Source organism: Penaeus japonicus, unplaced genomic scaffold, assembly GCF_977035675.1.
Source record: "Penaeus japonicus unplaced genomic scaffold, GWHDUDI00000001_assembly GWHDUDI00000009, whole genome shotgun sequence".
Lineage (NCBI taxonomy): Eukaryota > Metazoa > Arthropoda > Malacostraca > Decapoda > Penaeidae > Penaeus > Penaeus japonicus.
The window spans coordinates 21,387,020-21,407,019 of NW_028234411.1; the positions used below are offsets into that span (position 1 = coordinate 21,387,020).

Here is a 20,000-nt window from a genome sequence, read left to right on the forward strand (position 1 = left end):
ATGTGCGGCATTTAAGTTTATTATTTAGGGTCTACTTTTCATTGGGTGGTGGAGGGTATTGTTATTCGGCATTGTGTGATTTGAGACCGTTTTATAGAAATTTGTTTGATTGGAGCTTGATTCTTGCTTTAGAGTGATAGGCCTATGGAACCGTAATATTTACCGTTTGGGATTTTGTGGTAACGTGCGAATTTAGAATTAAGAAATTGATTCATTTTAGATCTTTATTGATATGCTTTTGTAGTATCATTCAATAGACAAATTTGATATAGAATTGCCACAGACAGAGAGATATTGGACTCCGATTGCAGAGGTAAATAGAATTGACTTTGGTAATTCTTTATGGTTCATGGACATTGATAAGCATAGCATAGTGTCTTGGATCTGTAAAATAATGATTTAAAGATGGCTGGTCTGGAAAACTGCATAAGTTATAACTATTATGTGCATGTATGGACAGTTAAAATGATTTACAAGTGATTTATGAGTATTTAATGTGTTGCCAATTATCTACTAACAGTAATATGATCCTTGTATTGATGGATAACATCTAGCATTTGAAATGGAAATGTAATACGGCTTTGATGATCCAGGTTTACTTCATTTCCATTTTAACTGTCAGGTGATGATCATCATATTAGACATTCTAAATGGCTTTAGATGAGTTGGTCATAGTGGAACAGGTGTTCACTGTGGCTGCTAATAACTATCCTAAATAAGATTATATATTGAAAGATAGAGCTTGAAACACTGGATAAAATAACTACAGCTTTTCTGGTAGACCATAGTAGAAATCCAGGATTGTTTTCTCCATTGTGTTGTATATGAATAGTTCTTGTCTTTTACTCTGTCTATGATCTTGTAGTAATTACCCAACACAAAATTCTACAGAGATCGAAAGTAATGATCATAGAGAACATATAATCCAATATTTTTATCCAGATGATTTATTTAAGTATAATTTTAGTAATCAGACAACAGCTTATAAATATCTGCAAATATACACATCAATGATGCTGTAACTTTGGCACTTCCCACTCTAATAGTGATAAGCATTACTCTGCCATCTACATTTTGGCTACATAGAGCATGTAGGCCTCCCTGGTAATTAGTTGTATTTTGCCAGCATATATGTAGTACAAAGAGTAAAAGGAAGGGCTGGTAGTGCTTGAAGGTGTCACCTTTTCACTAATTACAGAACTTGTTTGTGTTTCCTGTGTGAAATTTGAGAATATGTAGTTCTGCCGGTTATGGAATTTTTATATTTCTCTTAATTTTTTATTTTTTACTCAATTGTTTTTCTTATCCGTCCTACACTACTAAGCCAGTAAAACTTTGATCATGCCCAAGGGTTGGTATGTACACCTCAAGAATATATCATATCAAATCTTATATAAAATCCTTATATGTGATAAAAGTTGTTCATGAAACCATATTAACCTGTTAACCCATTGCGGACGGATGTCATGACATACGTGATGCATGAGTTTATAGCTTAGCAGCATAATTCATGACATACATGGCGTCTGATGATTTTGGAGTAGCGAGTAAGTGATGATGACAGAAGCAATCAAAATTACAATAATTGCTGTAATATTAAGCAAAATGGGTTTCACCTAACATCCAAAACCTAGATGGCACCACTTTCTCCTAGCACCAGCAGGAGAGAAAGCCTTTGAATGGTATCCATTAACCCCTTCACTACGGGCAGTAGAAAACGCCTCTCACGCCGTATCCGAGCTGCCGGCGCGCACCAAATTTTAAACGTCGCTATTGAATATGATAAGTTTTAAGCCAAAACCTCAACATAATCATCATGTGTTATATATCAAAATATGCATAGTTAACCTCTTCCCCCATATGCATGTGACAAGTTATTTACATGGGTTGGGAGGAAGATGGAAAGAGTGACCTTGGTGGGAGGCCTCACTCAGATGACCAAAGAAAACGATTGAAATAGTATGGTAAACTAATCATAATAAGTTTTATATTTTTACGTAATGTTCCATAAATAAATAATAAAATGATTGCTAGCAGGGCCCATCAGTGCCTCCCCTGGTATAAACGAATCCCACTCTTATGTAATAAATTAATAATAATGAAAGTCAAGTAATATATCGTATCATATCCGACCTCTATTCTGAAAGATCTCGTACAGTATCCGGAAGAAAGAAAACTCAATTCCACCAGAACTCAGCCATGACGCAGTATGCGCGTCCTCGGATTTGACGCGAGCGCTGCGATGACGCAGTATATGCGTCATCGTGTCGAAGGGGTTAAGATTAAGTGCTTAACCGATACTTGATATTTCTGCCTACTGATTTTAAAGTAAAGCCAGGATGTGTGTTAATGTGCATATCTATGCTTGATTATAGTATGTGCATGAATGAAGTTCTGTGTGGGTAGTAGTTGGGGGTGTGGTGTGGGCAGGTATATGTGTGAATGGATTTTGATAAATGTTTAGAAAAAGCCTGCATTCACTTTTAAAATGTGCCTTTTTTCCTGTGATGTTTGGGGAAAAAAAAGGCACAGTATTAACAGGATAATAATTCATTGTCATGCAGTCACCAGTTTCCATACCTTGGTTTCTTATTTGATGATGGATTGCTATGGAGGATTGCAAATCTATCTTGCCATGGAAAAACATTGCAAAGGTTTCCTTGCCTTCACAAAAGTGCTGATTGGAGAAGAATTTTTTTCACTGTAATCAATAATAGTATTACAATGTTGCTCTTTGATTATTAGGCAATGTAATTATTAATATATTTTAAATTTGTGTTTGTGGCTCTTGAATTATGTTACTTTCTAAAAGTCAAAATAAATATATTTTAACCCACATGACAGGGGCATTCTAGCCTTGAATGTCACAATGCCGGGGCTTTCGAACGCTTAGGCCTAAATCAATTAAATGGCTGGCACAATACTGTGCCGCCTGGCCACTGGGCTTTTGAATGAGCGGTACAGTACTGTACCACCCGTCCAGAGAGGGTTAAGGAATAAATTTATGATTACGACTTTTAAACTAACTTTTTTATTTTTTCCTTCAGGCAAACTAGACGATGGCTTTGCCTCCCTACCTGATCCCGGGCAGTCCCTGGGCCTATATGGCACAGCAGCAGGCTCAGCTTGCTGCTGCCCAGGCCCAGGCTGCTCATGCTCAGATGCATGCACACTTCCAAGCCCAAGCCCAAGCGCAGGCACAGGCTCAGGCCATTCCACGTCCGCAGGCAGGACCTCCACCGGTGGAAAATGTATCGCTGGAGAAGATGCAGGAGAAGGCCCGAAGGTATGGACTATCTGCCTCTCTTTTTGTTATCATCTTAAACAGCTGCCATATGGCTTGTCTCTTATTTATCTCTTGCTTGTACCTAGGTTTAGGATAAGCCTTGAATGCTTGCCACTGTTTTGTTAATGATAGCCAACCTTCTTACACTTCAGATGGCAACAGCTCCACAACAAAAAATATGCGGAGAAGAGGAAATTTGGCTTTGTGGATGTACAGAAAGAGGAAATGCCACCCGAGCACATCCGAAAGATCATTCGTGACCATGGTGACATGTCGAGCAGAAAGTACCGCCATGACAAGCGTGTTTACCTTGGAGCGCTGAAGTTCATGCCACATGCAGTGCTGAAGCTACTGGAGAATATGCCCATGCCCTGGGAACAAATTAGGGATGTGCAGGTCAGTGAAATTGCACTTGGCTTTTTTAGGTTAGAAAGAGGACTGATATCTTTGTTTATGAAAATAGATGAATAATAATTTTGTCCCCATATTACTATTATTATATTTTTTGTGTCGGAGGGGGTAGCTCTGTGTATTATTATTATCATTATTTCTATTTTCTTCCTTTTCCATTTCTTATATCCATCATTGATTACTAATTGTACAAAACAGTCAAAATATCTAATGAAAATAACTTTTCCTTCCAGGTTCTATACCACATCACAGGAGCCATCACTTTTGTCAATGAGATCCCATGGGTGATTGAGCCCGTATATATTGCCCAGTGGTCCACCATGTGGATGATGATGAGACGCGAGAAGCGAGATCGTCGACACTTCAAGAGGATGAGATTCCCTCCCTTCGACGATGAGGAACCCCCTCTAGATTTTGCAGATAACGTGCTTGATGTGGAGCCCCTGGAAGCTATTCAGATGGAGCTGGATCCCGAGGAGGATGTGGAGGTATGAGTAGTTGTCTATGTATTGTCGATGTTTTCATGGATTTGGTTATTTATAGTTATTCAGTGGTAAATATCCTTTATTGATGAGGATCCTAATAATTAGCTTTAAGAAAAGTTAGTGGCAAATATAGCCAATTACCCCATTCACGACATGAAGTCTCCGCTGGGAAGATAACAAGCTCGTGATGCTTCATTCTAGGGTGCTTTCCTGTTGCACCTCTCAGAGCGTTTTTCACCCACCCTATCCTTACGGTTTGCATGATTGCATCTTCAATGTAAAGGCATGTAAAAATATTCCCATGTTCAGAGGAGTTATTTTAGTCAAAAGACATTACAGTAATGCTTTTCTAGTGTTTTATTTTATTGAGCTTTACCTAAATTCTTCACTTCTATGTGAATTACCCATGGAAAGTAGAAATAATCTTTTAGTGGGGCATCAGAAAGCATGTTTTATACTTATCTTTTTATTTGCCAAAACAAAAAGAATAATATGATTACATGTACATACATATGAGTATGTACATTTACCTCGTGATGTGATGTGACATCATATCACGGGTAACCAACAAATCAGAAGTAGTATTACATTAGTGATTTTTTATTTTATTTTATTTCTTGGCCAATCACATTGATTTTATAATAGTTTTTTGACTCAGATCTTTTTATTAAACTGATAAGAAGCAGAAATTACCATGAAGTCATCAATAATCACGTAGTTTTCTGTAATGTTTCTCTCTCTCTCTCTCTCTCTCTCTCTCTCTCTCTCTCTCTCTCTTTTACATTATATAATTTTATGACATTCAAAAACCTAAACTAAAGTAACAGATTATTATAGAGTATTATATTTAAGAACTTTCTATTGGTCTATTACCCGGGTCCGGGAGTATTTTCCGACCACGTGATAGGATGTCAACTGGCACGAATGGGTTAAAGCCTTCAGATTTTGGCAAATAGATTGATCGTTGGAAGTCTATAGGTTTTAGTGATTGTATTCTGACATTGTTGATTAGAATACAGAAAATAAACTTGTAATAAACTCCCTTTAATTACTTTCACAGGTTGCAGAGTGGTTCTATGAGCACAAGCCCCTCATAGACACAAAACATGTGAATGGTCCCACATACCGCAAGTGGCGTCTGACTCTGCCACAGATGGCAACGCTGTATAGATTAGCAAACCAGCTGCTCACAGATGTGTCGGACAACAATTACTTCTATCTCTTCGACTTGAAATCCTTCTTCACAGCAAAGGTATATTCTTTAAAGGCACAAAAGAATGATTCTAGTGTAATTTATATTATATTTTCTAATCTTCCATATTTAATCAAAATAACTTTCAATACTTGGTGATATATCCTTAATATATATTTCTACTCCATTACTATTATTAAGAATAAGTTTTAAGTATGATTCATATACACAAGAAATATACTGTTAGATTCAATATATTGATTTCCCTTCTTTCTTCGAGACATCCATAATATTTCAAGCATCTTTTTCATTTTATTGCAGGCCCTAAATATGGCACTCCCTGGAGGGCCCAAGTTCGAGCCTCTGATCAAGGACATGAACCCAGCCGACGAGGACTGGAACGAGTTCAACGACATCAACAAGATCATTGTGCGTCACCAAGTGCGCACAGAGTACCGCATTGCGTTCCCCTACCTCTTCAACAACATGCCTCAGTACGTGCATCTCAGCTGGTACCACACTCCCGTAGTCCTGTACATCAAGACAGAGGATCCTGACCTTCCTGCCTTCTACTTTGATCCACTCATCAACCCAATTTCCCACCGCAACACTGTCAAGGGCGAAACACTCCTGCCCGACGATGACGAGGTGATGTTATTGTTGTTAATTTGTCGTCATTTTCATTGTCGTAGTCAGAGTGTTGTTGTTTAATTGTACTTAAATCAATATGTTTTCTACTTTTAAGTTATACATATAGTATGTTTTATACTCAAAATATTTTTTCCTGTTTGTATTAAATGATAAAGTTATTACTGTGCTCATTGTTATTGTTGTATTCTTATTAGTTAATGTATAATTATTTACAGGACTTTGAGCTGCCAGAGGGTGTGGAATCCCTCCTGAAGGATTGGCAGCTCTATGATGATGCAACTGCTAATGGAATTGCACTCCTTTGGGCTCCACGACCTTTCAACATGAGGTCAGGTACGATGAGGAGGGCCATTGATGTCCCCCTGGTGAAGACCTGGTACAGAGAGCACTGTCCACCTGGCCAACCTGTCAAGGTAATATCCACTTTTTGTACCCCCCCCCCCTCTCTCTCTCTCTCTCTCTCTCTCTCTCTTTCTCTCTTTCATTTATATATATATTGTTATTGTTTTTTATTCTTGGATTTGTCAGGTCAAAGATTTCTTTATTTCTGAGGTGTATTGCTCATTAGGTATTTTATACATATTCACTTTACAATATGCTGGACATATGCAGCAGAGACTTGTATTCCTGAGACTTTAACTTTTTGGTTCTTTGATTAGTGTAAAGTTACAGATGTAGGAAAATTATCTAATTTGATCCAACATTATCATTCATTGGTTGATATCTTGGTTCCCTGCTGGTGGTCCCTGGATCCCAAGGGGCAGTAGAAATAGAGCTTTAGGTCCATGAGCTAATTTCATTACCTCATGAATCTTTATCATAAACAATGTATGATTACCAAGACAAGGAGGTTGAAGATGAATTTACATATTTACATTATTTTTTATACTGCCATTTATTCAACTACATGCTATATCTAGAGTACACGGTGAAATGAATCAAAATATATGAAGTCATATGTGGTGAAAAGATTTGGAACCTCATAGTAAAGCCTCAGTAAGATAATTACAGCTGATGGTGAGTGTAATGTCATGCTGGAGTCCAAGTACGAGAAATTGTATGAGAAGATTGATATGTGGATAGATGAATTAAAATGAGCGATTTTTCCTCACAGGTCCGTGTGTCGTACCAGAAGCTGCTGAAGTACTACGTCCTGAATGCCTTGAAACACCGCCCACCAAAGGCCCAGAAGAAGCGCTACCTGTTCCGCTCCTTCAAGGCCACCAAGTTCTTCCAGACCACAACACTCGACTGGGTAGAGGTTGGCCTTCAGGTTTGCCGACAGGGATACAACATGTTGAACCTCCTGATTCATCGTAAGAACTTGAATTACCTTCACTTGGATTACAATTTCAACCTCAAACCAGTCAAGACTCTCACCACAAAGGAGAGGAAGAAGTCCAGGTTCGGTAATGCGTTCCATCTGTGTCGTGAGATCTTGAGGTTGACCAAGCTGGTTGTTGATGCTCATGTTCAGTACAGGCTGAACAATGTTGATGCCTTCCAGCTGGCTGATGGCCTGCAGTACATCTTTGCCCATGTTGGCCAGTTGACAGGTATGTACAGGTACAAGTACAAGCTCATGAGGCAGATCAGGATGTGCAAAGATCTGAAGCATGTCATCTACTACAGGTTTAACACGGGTCAAGTGGGCAAGGGTCCTGGATGTGGTTTCTGGGCCCCAGGCTGGAGAGTATGGCTCTTCTTCATGAGAGGAATCACGCCACTGTTGGAGCGCTGGCTGGGCAACTTGCTCTCACGTCAGTTTGAAGGAAGACACAGCAAAGGTGTGGCTAAGACTGTCACCAAGCAGCGAGTAGAGTCTCACTTTGATCTTGAGCTGAGAGCCTCAGTGATGCACGACATCCTGGACATGATGCCAGAGGGCATCAAGCAGAACAAGGCTCGTACAATCCTCCAGCATCTGTCTGAAGCCTGGAGGTGCTGGAAGGCCAACATCCCATGGAAGGTACCTGGATTGCCCACCCCCATTGAGAACATGATCCTTCGTTATGTGAAAATGAAGGCAGATTGGTGGACAAACACTGCTCACTACAATCGTGAGAGAATTCGCCGAGGAGCAACTGTAGACAAGACTGTGTGCAAGAAGAACATGGGCAGACTGACTCGTCTGTATCTGAAATCAGAGCAAGAAAGACAGCACAACTACCAAAAAGATGGTCCCTATATCAGTCCAGAAGAAGCTGTGGCTATCTACACGACAACAGTTCACTGGCTGGAATCTCGGCGTTTTGCCCCCATCCCATTCCCTCCTCTGTCATACAAGCATGACACCAAACTCCTCATTCTGGCTCTGGAGAGACTGAAAGAAGCATACAGTGTCAAGTCAAGGTTGAATCAGTCACAGCGAGAAGAGTTGGGTCTCATTGAACAGGCTTACGACAATCCCCACGAAGCACTCTCCCGTATCAAGCGTCACTTGCTCACTCAGAGAGCCTTCAAGGAAGTCGGTATAGAGTTCATGGACTTGTACAGTCACCTTATACCTGTCTATGATGTAGAACCACTGGAAAAGATCACTGATGCCTACCTTGATCAGTACTTGTGGTACGAGGCAGACAAGAGAAGACTCTTCCCACCATGGGTGAAACCAGGTGATTCTGAACCACCTCCCCTACTTGTGTATAAATGGTGTCAAGGAATCAACAACCTCACAGATGTTTGGGACACAGCTGATGGTGAGTGTAATGTCATGCTGGAGTCCAAGTACGAGAAATTGTATGAGAAGATTGATCTCACGTTGCTCAACAGGTTGTTGCGCCTGATTGTTGACCACAACATTGCTGATTACATGACGGCTAAGAATAACGTAGACATCAACTACAAAGACATGAACCACACCAACCGATATGGTATCATTTGTGGATTGCAGTTTGCCTCTTTCATTGTGCAGTATTACGGTTTGGTTATGGATTTGTTGGTCCTTGGTCTCAAGCGTGCTGCAGACATGGCTGGGCCCCCTCAAATGCCCAATGACTTCCTGAACTTCCAAGATGTTGCCACAGAAACCCAGCATCCCATCAGGTTGTACTCCCGTTACATTGACAGAATTCACATTTTCTTCCGGTTCTCAGCAGAAGAGGCAAAGGACCTCATCCAGAGGTACCTGACAGAGCATCCTGATCCCAATAATGAGAACATTGTAGGCTACAATAACAAAAAGTGTTGGCCGAGAGATGCCAGAATGAGGCTCATGAAGCATGACGTGAACTTGGGACGTGCTGTTTTCTGGGACATCAAGAACCGTTTGCCAAGGTCTGTCACAACTGTTAACTGGGAGAACTCCTTTGTGTCTGTGTATTCTAAGGACAATCCAAATCTACTTTTCAACATGGCTGGCTTTGAGTGCCGTATTTTGCCAAAGTGCCGCATGACCCATGAAGAGTTCAAACACAGAGACGGAGTTTGGAACCTTCAGAATGAGGTTACAAAGGAACGTACCTCACAGTGCTTCTTGAGGGTTGATGATGAGTCCATGCAGAGATTCCACAATCGTGTGAGGCAGATCCTCATGGCCTCTGGCTCTACAACATTCACTAAGATTGTGAACAAGTGGAACACTGCCCTAATTGGTCTGATGACATACTATCGAGAATCTGTCGTGAACACTCAGGAGCTACTGGACCTCCTGGTGAAGTGTGAGAACAAGATTCAGACACGTATCAAGATTGGTCTCAACTCAAAAATGCCTTCCAGATTCCCCCCTGTGGTATTCTACACACCAAAGGAGTTGGGTGGTCTTGGTATGCTATCAATGGGCCACGTCCTCATCCCACAGTCGGATCTACGATGGAGCAAGCAAACAGATGTAGGTATCACTCACTTCAGATCTGGTATGAGTCACGATGAAGATCAGTTGATTCCCAATTTGTACAGATATATTCAGCCATGGGAGACAGAGTTCCTGGACTCACAGCGAGTATGGGCTGAGTATGCACTAAAGAGGCAAGAGGCCACTGCTCAGAATAGACGTCTAACCTTAGAGGATCTAGAAGACTCCTGGGATCGAGGTATCCCAAGAATCAACACACTCTTCCAGAAGGATCGTCACACACTGGCATATGACAAGGGTTGGAGAATTAGAACTGAATTCAAGCAGTATCAAGTCCTCAAGCAGAACCCCTTCTGGTGGACACATCAGCGTCACGATGGAAAACTGTGGAACTTGAACAACTATCGTACTGACATGATCCAAGCACTGGGAGGTGTAGAAGGTATTCTCGAACACACACTCTTCAAGGGCACATACTTCCCTACCTGGGAGGGTCTCTTCTGGGAGAAGGCATCAGGATTTGAAGAGAGCATGAAGTACAAGAAGCTCACCAATGCCCAGAGGTCAGGTTTGAACCAGATCCCCAACCGTCGCTTCACCCTCTGGTGGTCCCCAACCATCAACAGGGCTAATGTGTATGTAGGTTTCCAGGTGCAGCTCGATCTGACTGGTATTTTCATGCACGGTAAGATTCCCACCCTAAAGATCTCCCTTATCCAGATATTCCGTGCCCATTTATGGCAGAAGATTCATGAGTCTGTGGTGATGGATTTGTGTCAGGTGTTTGATCAAGAACTTGATGCACTGGAGATTGAGACTGTGCAGAAGGAGACTATTCATCCCAGGAAATCATACAAGATGAACTCATCTTGTGCTGACATCTTGCTCTTTGCAGCCTACAAGTGGAATTACTCTAAACCATCACTCCTAGCAGATTCTAAGGACACAATGGATGGATCAACAACACAGAAGTACTGGATTGATGTTCAGTTGAGATGGGGTGATTACGATTCCCATGACGTCGAGAGATATGCCAGAGCCAAATTCCTGGACTACACCACAGATAACATGTCTCTGTATCCATCACCAACAGGTGTGCTTATTGCAATTGATCTTGCCTACAACTTGCACAGTGCTTATGGAAATTGGTTCCCAGGAGCCAAACCACTCATACAGCAGGCAATGGCAAAGATCATGAAGGCCAACCCAGCTTTGTATGTGTTGCGTGAACGTATCCGCAAAGGTCTCCAACTTTACTCCTCAGAGCCCACTGAACCTTACCTCTCATCCCAGAACTATGGAGAATTGTTCTCCAATCAGATCATCTGGTTTGTAGACGATACAAATGTGTACAGAGTGACCATCCACAAGACCTTTGAAGGTAACTTAACCACCAAGCCCATTAATGGAGCCATTTTCATCTTCAATCCTCGTACAGGTCAGCTTTTCTTGAAGATCATTCACACCTCAGTATGGGCAGGTCAGAAACGTCTGGGTCAGCTTGCCAAGTGGAAGACTGCTGAAGAAGTTGCTGCTTTGATTAGATCTCTCCCAGTAGAGGAACAGCCCAAGCAGATTATTGTGACACGAAAGGGTATGTTGGATCCTCTTGAGGTACATTTACTGGATTTCCCCAACATTGTGATCAAGGGGTCTGAGCTGCAGCTTCCTTTCCAAGCTTGTCTCAAGGTGGAGAAGTTTGGAGACTTGATCTTGAAGGCTACTGAGCCTCAGATGGTGCTGTTCAACCTGTATGATGACTGGCTGAAGAACATCTCTTCCTACACAGCCTTCTCCCGTCTCATCCTGATCCTTCGAGCTCTGCATGTCAACAATGACCGCACCAAGGTTCTCCTCAAACCTGACAAGACCACCATTACAGAGCCTCACCACATCTGGCCCTCACTGAGTGATGAAGATTGGGTCAAGGTGGAGGTACAGCTCAAGGACCTCATTCTTGCTGATTATGGTAAGAAGAACAATGTGAATGTGGCATCACTAACACAGTCTGAGATTCGTGACATCATTCTGGGTATGGAGATCAGTGCTCCCTCAGCACAGAGACAACAAATTGCAGAGATTGAAAAACAGACCAAGGAACAGTCCCAGCTGACTGCTACCACCACAAGAACGGTCAACAAGCATGGAGACGAGATCATTACCTCAACCACCAGTAACTATGAGACAGCAACTTTCAGCAGTAAGACAGAATGGAGGGTGAGAGCCATCTCTGCTACAAACCTTCACTTGCGTACTAACTACATCTATGTATCATCAGATGACATCAAGGAAACTGGTTTTACATACATCCTGCCAAAGAATGTGTTGAAGAAATTCATCATTATATCAGATCTTAGGACACAGATTGCCGGTTACCTTTATGGTGTAAGTCCTCCAGATAACCCTCAGGTGAAGGAGATCCGTTGCATTGTGATGCCACCACAATGGGGCACTCATCAGATGGTGCATCTGCCACACAAGCTACCTGGGCATGAATTCTTGAATGAGCTGGAGCCTCTTGGATGGATCCATACCCAGCCCAACGAGTTGCCACAGTTGTCTCCTCATGACATCACTACACATGCTACCATTATGGCAGATAACACAAGCTGGACCACAGACCGTACCATTGTCATTACCTGCTCCTTTACTCCGGGCTCTTGCTCACTGCAGGCATACAAGCTCACACCATCAGGCTTTGAATGGGGACGGAATAATAAGGACATGGGTAATAACCCGAAGGGCTACCTGCCGTCCCACTACGAAAAGGTTCAGATGTTGCTCTCTGACCGCTTCTTAGGCCTCTTCATGACTCCACTTCAGGGATCATGGAACTACAACTTCATGGGAGTCCGACACGACCCTAACATGAAGTACGACCTTCAGCTCGCCAGCCCGAAGGAGTTCTATCACGAGGTTCACCGCCCTGCTCACTTCCTCAATTTCTCCTCACTTGACGAGGCCGACACAGCAGGGGCAGATAGAGACAATGCACTTGAGTAGTTTGTGTTCATTCACATCAGTGCAAATGGGGAGGTTTTGTACATATTAATAAGTAACATAAGTGATATATTTTTCTTCATTTTGTAGAATATAGTTGGATATGTGATATATGATGATGGTCTTATGAATGGCAATTGCTACGATTTTTATTTTGTACAAGTTAATTTTGTATGATTGTGATTCAGGTTTTTCTTTTTGGTGAACTTCATATCATGAATGATGCATAAGATGTAATAAATAAAGGTTCTGTTTGAGCACCCATTTGGAGAATTAAAGAAAATTATACCTGAATAATTATAAAAAAAATAAATTGAAAATACCATTTATGTTTCATTGGCCTTTTGTTACATCAGCATGAGGATATCGGTGACTAATTCAATGGTCAGCACTACATTCTTTATCAGCGTTTTGGAATGATGTACTTGCAATTATTCATAAACTCTACAGAAAAGTCATACAGTGTGTTATTGGGTATCTGGCCAACACTGATATAAAGGTTTCAAAAGTATACATATAGCAAATAACAGTTTTCTATGCTAGCATTAGAATATTTATTTGTTGAGACCTAGAATACTTGATAAAGATCATGGTTCATAAAGGAAAAATTCAAGATATACTTTTGTTACATTTAAATTTATATTGCACTTGAATGCATTAGAAATTTAGCAGTGAGTTGGATGAACAAAAAGTCATGAAGGAGATTTAACTTTTAATAATTTGAATTACTAGATATTACTTACTCCACTTATGCTCTCTACCTCAAGTCAAGTATCTTATTCCCTCTTGAAATAGGTTGCATGAATAATGTCAATATAGTGTAAGTGAAGTATGAGAGATACTCTGGTAGCCTGTTTCTATGGTCCTGTCTGATAGCATGACAAACAAACAACAAAGGAAATGCAGTCAGGGCGGTGATTATATATGTGCCTGGAAACTCACTAAATTAAAGTTTTCTAAGCAACCAAAGTACCAAAATATTCCATCAAGATTCATAACAATCACTGATAACATTGTAAGAAAATTACTGATTAAGTAATGGCTGTATGGAAGCACTATTTTGGAAGAGATCTCACTGAACAGAGAACTGTCAATGAAGAAGTGAAATTCAGACAAAGAAAAGATGTGATTGTCAGAAAGGTCTTGAAGTTGCATCTTGAGTGGTGTACTCTGTAGTATTTTTTTGTGAGGAATAGAGTGATATTCATGGCCTCAACTGGTCATGTTCCTGTTGTTAGTACAGTCCCAGAAGAAACTAAAATAGGTGTAGGCCAAAATCTTTCATTTATAGTTACGATGAAATCAAGCAGGTCGGCATGGATAATATTTGAATCATGGTTAATATTTAATTTGCTGGGTCTCTTTGACACCAATAATGGCAAGAACCAGATTCTAGAGAAGTAAACATTAAATACATGCAGAGTGAAGAGTGAAAATGATATGTGACCATTAAAATGTGTAATTATGAAGAGCAACAAGATGTCTTCACAGAAGTTGTGGAGGCACATCGGAGAATGTTCCCTTATCTACCACAAAAATATCCAGTGCTAAAATGTAAAATGTAAAATATGTTTTTTATAAGAGAAAAAAAAACATGCTTATCATGATAGAAACATTGAATCATTCAGAATTTAGAAATAAAAATAATTTCATAATTTAAGTTTTCTTCACTCAGATTGGTACTGATAACCTACAATTAAGAATATCCTAAATATGATCAAATAATTATTCAATAATATTATACCAAAAAATATGCAAATAGATATGCAAATAAAAGAAAGGAAACAAGGAGTATCAACTGAGGCAGACGTGGAAACGTACTACCAAGACTACTAGCCATTACATATAGTGGCATTTTTGATAGTTATCCAATGTCATTTTCATTTTGCAAAGTGTATTTTGACATCAAAGGGCACCAATCAATGGGTATGGAGCAAATAAAATTGAAAGTTCGAGTTTTTTTCTAAAGGAACCTTTTAACCCATTGACAGCAGATGGCATGATTTGCTGCCAAAGCAGAGTCGGTCGTAGATGCGGATGGCACCGTGCCAAACAACACAAACCAGTCACACGATTGTATACATATTTTATTAAAACTGCAACCATTGGGTTAAGATGGTTTTACAGTACTCAACCTTGCCATGGCAAAGAATGCATTTGCTATTATCATAAAAAGAACTGTTGCCTGTATTACCTACCAAATAATTTGTAACTCTTACTCAGATCTGTGACAAATAGTTTGACGTTATCAACTTTACTCGCCAAAAGCTGCCGACCCTTTGCATTTCACATGAGGGTAATACAGCAGCCATTAAATTTCATTTTTATTAGGCCAATCTCATTTTAATTTTGCATAATGTATTCTGCCATCACAGATACCAATTAATTTGTTTTGAACACTTTGATGTTGACGTAACTTTTATTGTACTTATTTTGCTTTTTACAAAATAAATAAGCTTTTGAAATAATTAAAGGCACATGAAAATCCAAGTTTTTAATTAAGGGAATAAGGTCAAACTAAACTGGTAGAATTTATGCAAGTGTCAAGGAGGCTTCCTGAAAGGACTGTTTGAAAGGAAAGTAAGAATGGGTTCAGGATTTCCCCTCTGTTTTACACTTTCAGTGAATTGATAATTCTTTGCAATTTTCATTCTCGAAAATATATACTGAAACTGGGAAAGAAGACTTCTTCTTCGAGTGCCCTATCAGACTCTGATGTTGGCGACCATTTCCCGGAACCTTATTCTGTCTAAAGTATTAGGTTCCTGTTTGTGGGTTTTTTTACAAGGATAGAGAAGAGAAGACTAGTTCTATCTTTTAATATGCACTTGTATATTGTATATTGTATATCCTTAATGCCATTTTATTGACAGTGGAATATTGGTTTACAATGCCTTATATGTTGGGTAGAGCTTTGTCATTCTTTACGGGCATATAATCTAGGTTACAGCATGAAATTAATCACTTTGTGTACTTGGTCAAGTTTCTGCAATGTTCAGGAAACTGAAATGGGATATAATACTGCTTTGCAATATAATCCTTGTGATAAATGAGACATATTTTCACAAGTTGATCATAGACAAACTAGTTTTAAACAACATTTAAGAAATATATTCCAAAGATTTATAGAATATGGGAAGGGAAAGGATTGTTTTAACACTTCGGGAATAACCAAACTTCCAGAGAAAGTGTGAATACTTTGTGCTAGTAAGGAAAGGTAGCCAATGTTATATTGCTATAACAATATTTAATGACTGCTGCATGCTGGCTTCTATTTTGATGCTAGAATATGCAGCATAAGTACACATTTATCTGCACATGCTAAATGTAAGACACAAGCAATACTACTGACTCCACATATACATGTTGCTGATAAAAAGCATTATATGATACTTCAAACTGGGTACAGATAGAATTTATTGGTAGGATTGCCATACCAATAGCTAAGGTTAAAAGAGGCAAGATATTTGGTAGGAACACTAGTCAAAACCTTGTCAAATATTTATGTACTGTATTCTTGAATTAGAAATGGTGTACATCATAAGATACCATCAGGCAAGATCCTAGACTTTCTCTTACCAATTGACAGTTAATACAGCTTTTCCATACTAAAGTTATTTCAGATGTTGGTTTCTAATCTTCCTCTGAACATGCCAAGTCTTCAAGTTTTTATTTCCAGGCTTATTTCCAGGGCACAAGGTGAATTCTTTTGCATTTGCTTATCTAGTTTTAACTGCTCTTTATTCATCAATTCATCATAATTGTAGGTTCTTTGTCATATCATATTCCTTTATTCTTGTGTTTTAATAATTATGTCTTCACAAGGAGTAAAGGAAACAAGGAGAAACTGTACTTACATTCTAATTTTTAATATATCATTTTACATGCATCTTACTTTGAATGCCCTGCAAAAACTGCCACTGGAAAGTTTTGAACAAAAGATAACAATATCAGATAGTCCACCTCCTCCTCCTCCTCCTCCTTCCATCCCTTAACGACACATTTCACAATAAAATCGCAGGCAGTTAATGCATGGACAAAGGAATGAACACGTACAGCTAGACGGTCTCTACTCGACAACAGCAGGGAAACTAACTGGAGTGTTATCGTAATCTAACATGGTCAGTTGTATGTGATGGTGATAATTTGGAGACATTAGGAAACATTTATATATTCTGTGTCTATCCCAGAAGACCATTTAATATAACAGTTTACTGTTCCTGGAGGTCTTCGGTACCTGAAGAATAACAGTGTAACCATTTGTGCCATAGAAGAAGCTAAAGGAGTTTGTGAGAAAGCAAGTTAAGTGTATCTTAATGCTGACAAAAAGACAAACTTTGAAATGGGGTTATTCATCACATGTACCCTTCATTTTTTCTCTCTCTGTCTCTAATCACAAAAAATAGCATAGTTTACCATAACAGTAAAAGGAATAACTGCTCTGACTGCGATATACTCGAGTGTGCAGAAGCCATACACAGGAGCAAGTCAATTCAGTTGTATTCCATTGACCTCTTTATGGACTGGACTTCTTTTGAACATGTCACCCACACCATGTTGTCACTGCCATGGCCCACCTTGGCTCCTTTGCTGTTCTCTGCTCCAAACATTCTGCAAGAAAGAGATATAATATTGAAATTTTATTTTAATCATTCATGAAGAGAAAGCTGAACCACAAAAAGGATGGAGGAAGAATTAGCATAAGGGAAGAGGGAAGGGGAGGGACAATAACAAAAAACTAATAACACTGACTAACCTGCACACTCTGGCAGAAGCATGGCACTCGGTCACTCCTGTGTGTGTTATGATGTTTGCAATATTGCTGGACTTGATGCCAGCAGCAGCAATGATCCCAATCCGACCCTTTGCTGCAGTGACAAGCTGTGCAATTACATCAGCGCCTTCCACAGCCGTTGCTTTGCCTCCACTGCAACAAGGAATTGCAAGGAATTAGGTCTTGCTTTGTAATAAGGATTAAAGATATTGTTTATTTCCGATTTGTTAACTTAATCAAATTAAGATTGCCAGTCTGGCATGTGAAAGACACATACCTTAAGCTTGCCACAACACATTATCTTTATTTCAAGTCTCCTTTTACTGTGACAAATATTGAGTTATGAATGAGAATTCATAATTTCAAAAAGAAAAATGAAATTATAATGATTTCAAAAGGCAGGGTGAATAACTGAAAAGCACATACACACGCATACATGCACGTGGGTGTGCACGCATGCGCGCGCACACGCACACGCACACGCACACACACACGCGCGCACACACACACACTATCTTAGCCTTTGTGAACTCTGTTCAGCTCAGTTCAGAGAGATTTATGAAGACGTTACTTCACCCGGGCTATGCACGAGGCAGCCCAGCCGAATGCACTAATCAATTGTGCCACAGAAGCATGTGAACTCAGTGAATTACTTCTGGCTGCAAAGTTACTATCCATGTGTAGGGTAAAGAACATAGAAAAGGGTAGGGAGGAGTCATAGTTGGGGTTTTCACTATACAGAGGATACACATGGTGGGGAAAGGAGGAGGAGAAGGGGGTGAGGAGGAAGGAGGAGGGAGGAGGGAGGAGGGAGGAGGGAGGAGGGAGGAGGAGAAGGAGGAGAAGTAGAAGAAGAAGCAGGATAAGAAGAAAATGAGAACATCCACCTTACGAACATTACCTACTCCGAGTGAAGGACATTAACCTAATGTAAAATTATTCAATCTCATTCATAGCCATCCCCAGCAAGTCTCATTACTAGCACACATGAATACCTTACCTTGTCAGTATCCGCTGGTATCCCAGTTCTATCACAGTTTCGAGGCTGCTGAGGGGGTCCTTCAGGAGGTCAAAAGCTCTATGAAAAGTGCAGGGGATCTCACCAGCAGCCTGTTGGATGTCACAAGCATGCAGATTTTCAATTGTGGAGAAAGAAACAAACAAATAAAAAATACACACACACAAATCATCATATCTTATCGCACCAAAATTTCTTAAGATCTAAACCGGAGCAGTGAGGACCCAACCAGCTCTCCTGGAGGATGCGTTTCATTGTTTGGGTTTCTCCACATGGACAGTCGGGGCTGGTGTCAAGTCCCCATTGGTGGAGATTGTCCTTGGTTTTCCCTAACTTTGCCCCTGCTCTGTTAAGTCACCCAGTCTTTCCTATTTAGGTTTAAGTCAGGGGGGGAGAGTTTCATCTGGGAGTGGTAAGGCTTCATTTTGATGCCCTCTGTCATATTCCCGCCAGTGTACAATCCTGTAGGAGGCAGCTTGGCTTGGGTCTATTTCCTCTACAGTAATGAAGCTTTTGTGGGACAAGTCTTTGCCTCACTTCTTGTTGTCTAAATAGTGAGTGTCTGGGGTCATTCAGCTGTTTGTATATGTTTCACGTCAGATGTGTGGTGGTGGAATACCAGTTAACCCTCTCGTGACGGGTGGTACACTACGGTACCGCGCATTCTAGACCCGTTCGCTGGGGACGCCATGCGGCGGCGTTTATTTAACTGATTTAGGCCTATGCGTTCGAGAGCCCCGGCATTGTGACATACAAGGCTGGAATGCCCCGTCGTGAATGGGTTAAACAGTATATTATCCAATATATTTTGTTCAGCTCTGTATCTATTTTGTGGGCATGGCATGATCTTGCCCACACAGGGGCACAGTACTCTGCGGTGGAATGGCACAGTGCTAGAGCAGTCTGTCTCAAGAGTTTTAGGGTTGGCTCCCCAGCTGGTGGTGGTAAGTTTACTGAGGAGGTTGGTCCATGACATGAGCTTTCCTTTCGGTCTAGTGACATGCTCTTTGAATGAGAGCGTCCTATCAAGGGTTACTCCTAGGTTGACTGGAGAGGGGTGGTGGGTCAGCTCAGGCTTGATGGTTATTCAAGTGGAAAGCGCAGACCTGGGTCTTGCTTGGGTTTGCATTCAGGTACCATTTCTTATAAATATTCCGAGAGGGTAGTTAGGGCATCTGAAAGTCTTTCTTCTATGATGTTGAAGCTGTTGGACTGTGTGGCAATGCATAGGTCGTCTGCATATATGTACCTGCGTATGTTCTGGTATTGCGGCTGATCGTTTGTGTAGATATTAAACAAAACAGGAGCCAAAACAGAGCCCTGTGGAAGTCTGTTATTCTGGATGTACCATCTACTCTTTTTGCCATCCATCTCTACATAAAAACGATGA

General features: G+C 40.5%; 2 protein-coding genes across 4 annotated transcripts in view; one reads left to right on the forward strand and one right to left on the reverse strand.

Moving 5' to 3' along the window:
- The window catches only part of Prp8 (pre-mRNA processing factor 8), a 13,401-nt gene extending 258 nt beyond the window's left edge, over positions 1-13,143 (forward strand). The window contains exons 2-8 of the mRNA XM_043009189.2: positions 3,048-3,286; positions 3,439-3,682; positions 3,931-4,185; positions 5,243-5,434; positions 5,696-6,022; positions 6,241-6,438; positions 7,140-13,143. Coding sequence (XP_042865123.1) covers positions 3,060-3,286; positions 3,439-3,682; positions 3,931-4,185; positions 5,243-5,434; positions 5,696-6,022; positions 6,241-6,438; positions 7,140-12,821 — 7,125 coding nt within the window. The 5' untranslated portion in view covers positions 3,048-3,059 and the 3' untranslated portion in view covers positions 12,822-13,143. The remainder of the gene's footprint in view (positions 1-3,047; positions 3,287-3,438; positions 3,683-3,930; positions 4,186-5,242; positions 5,435-5,695; positions 6,023-6,240; positions 6,439-7,139) is intronic.
- Positions 13,144-16,663: 3,520 nt separating this feature from the next.
- The window catches only part of LOC122248862 (uncharacterized), a 13,027-nt gene continuing 9,690 nt past the window's right edge, over positions 16,664-20,000 (reverse strand). For all 3 annotated transcript variants that reach the window (XM_043009193.2, XM_043009192.2, XM_043009195.2), the window contains exons 4-6: positions 18,593-18,702; positions 17,575-17,745; positions 16,664-17,429 (exon numbers count right to left, since the gene is read on the reverse strand). In XM_043009193.2, the coding sequence (XP_042865127.1) occupies positions 17,312-17,429; positions 17,575-17,745; positions 18,593-18,702 (399 nt within the window). In that variant the 3' untranslated portion in view covers positions 16,664-17,311. The remainder of the gene's footprint in view (positions 17,430-17,574; positions 17,746-18,592; positions 18,703-20,000) is intronic.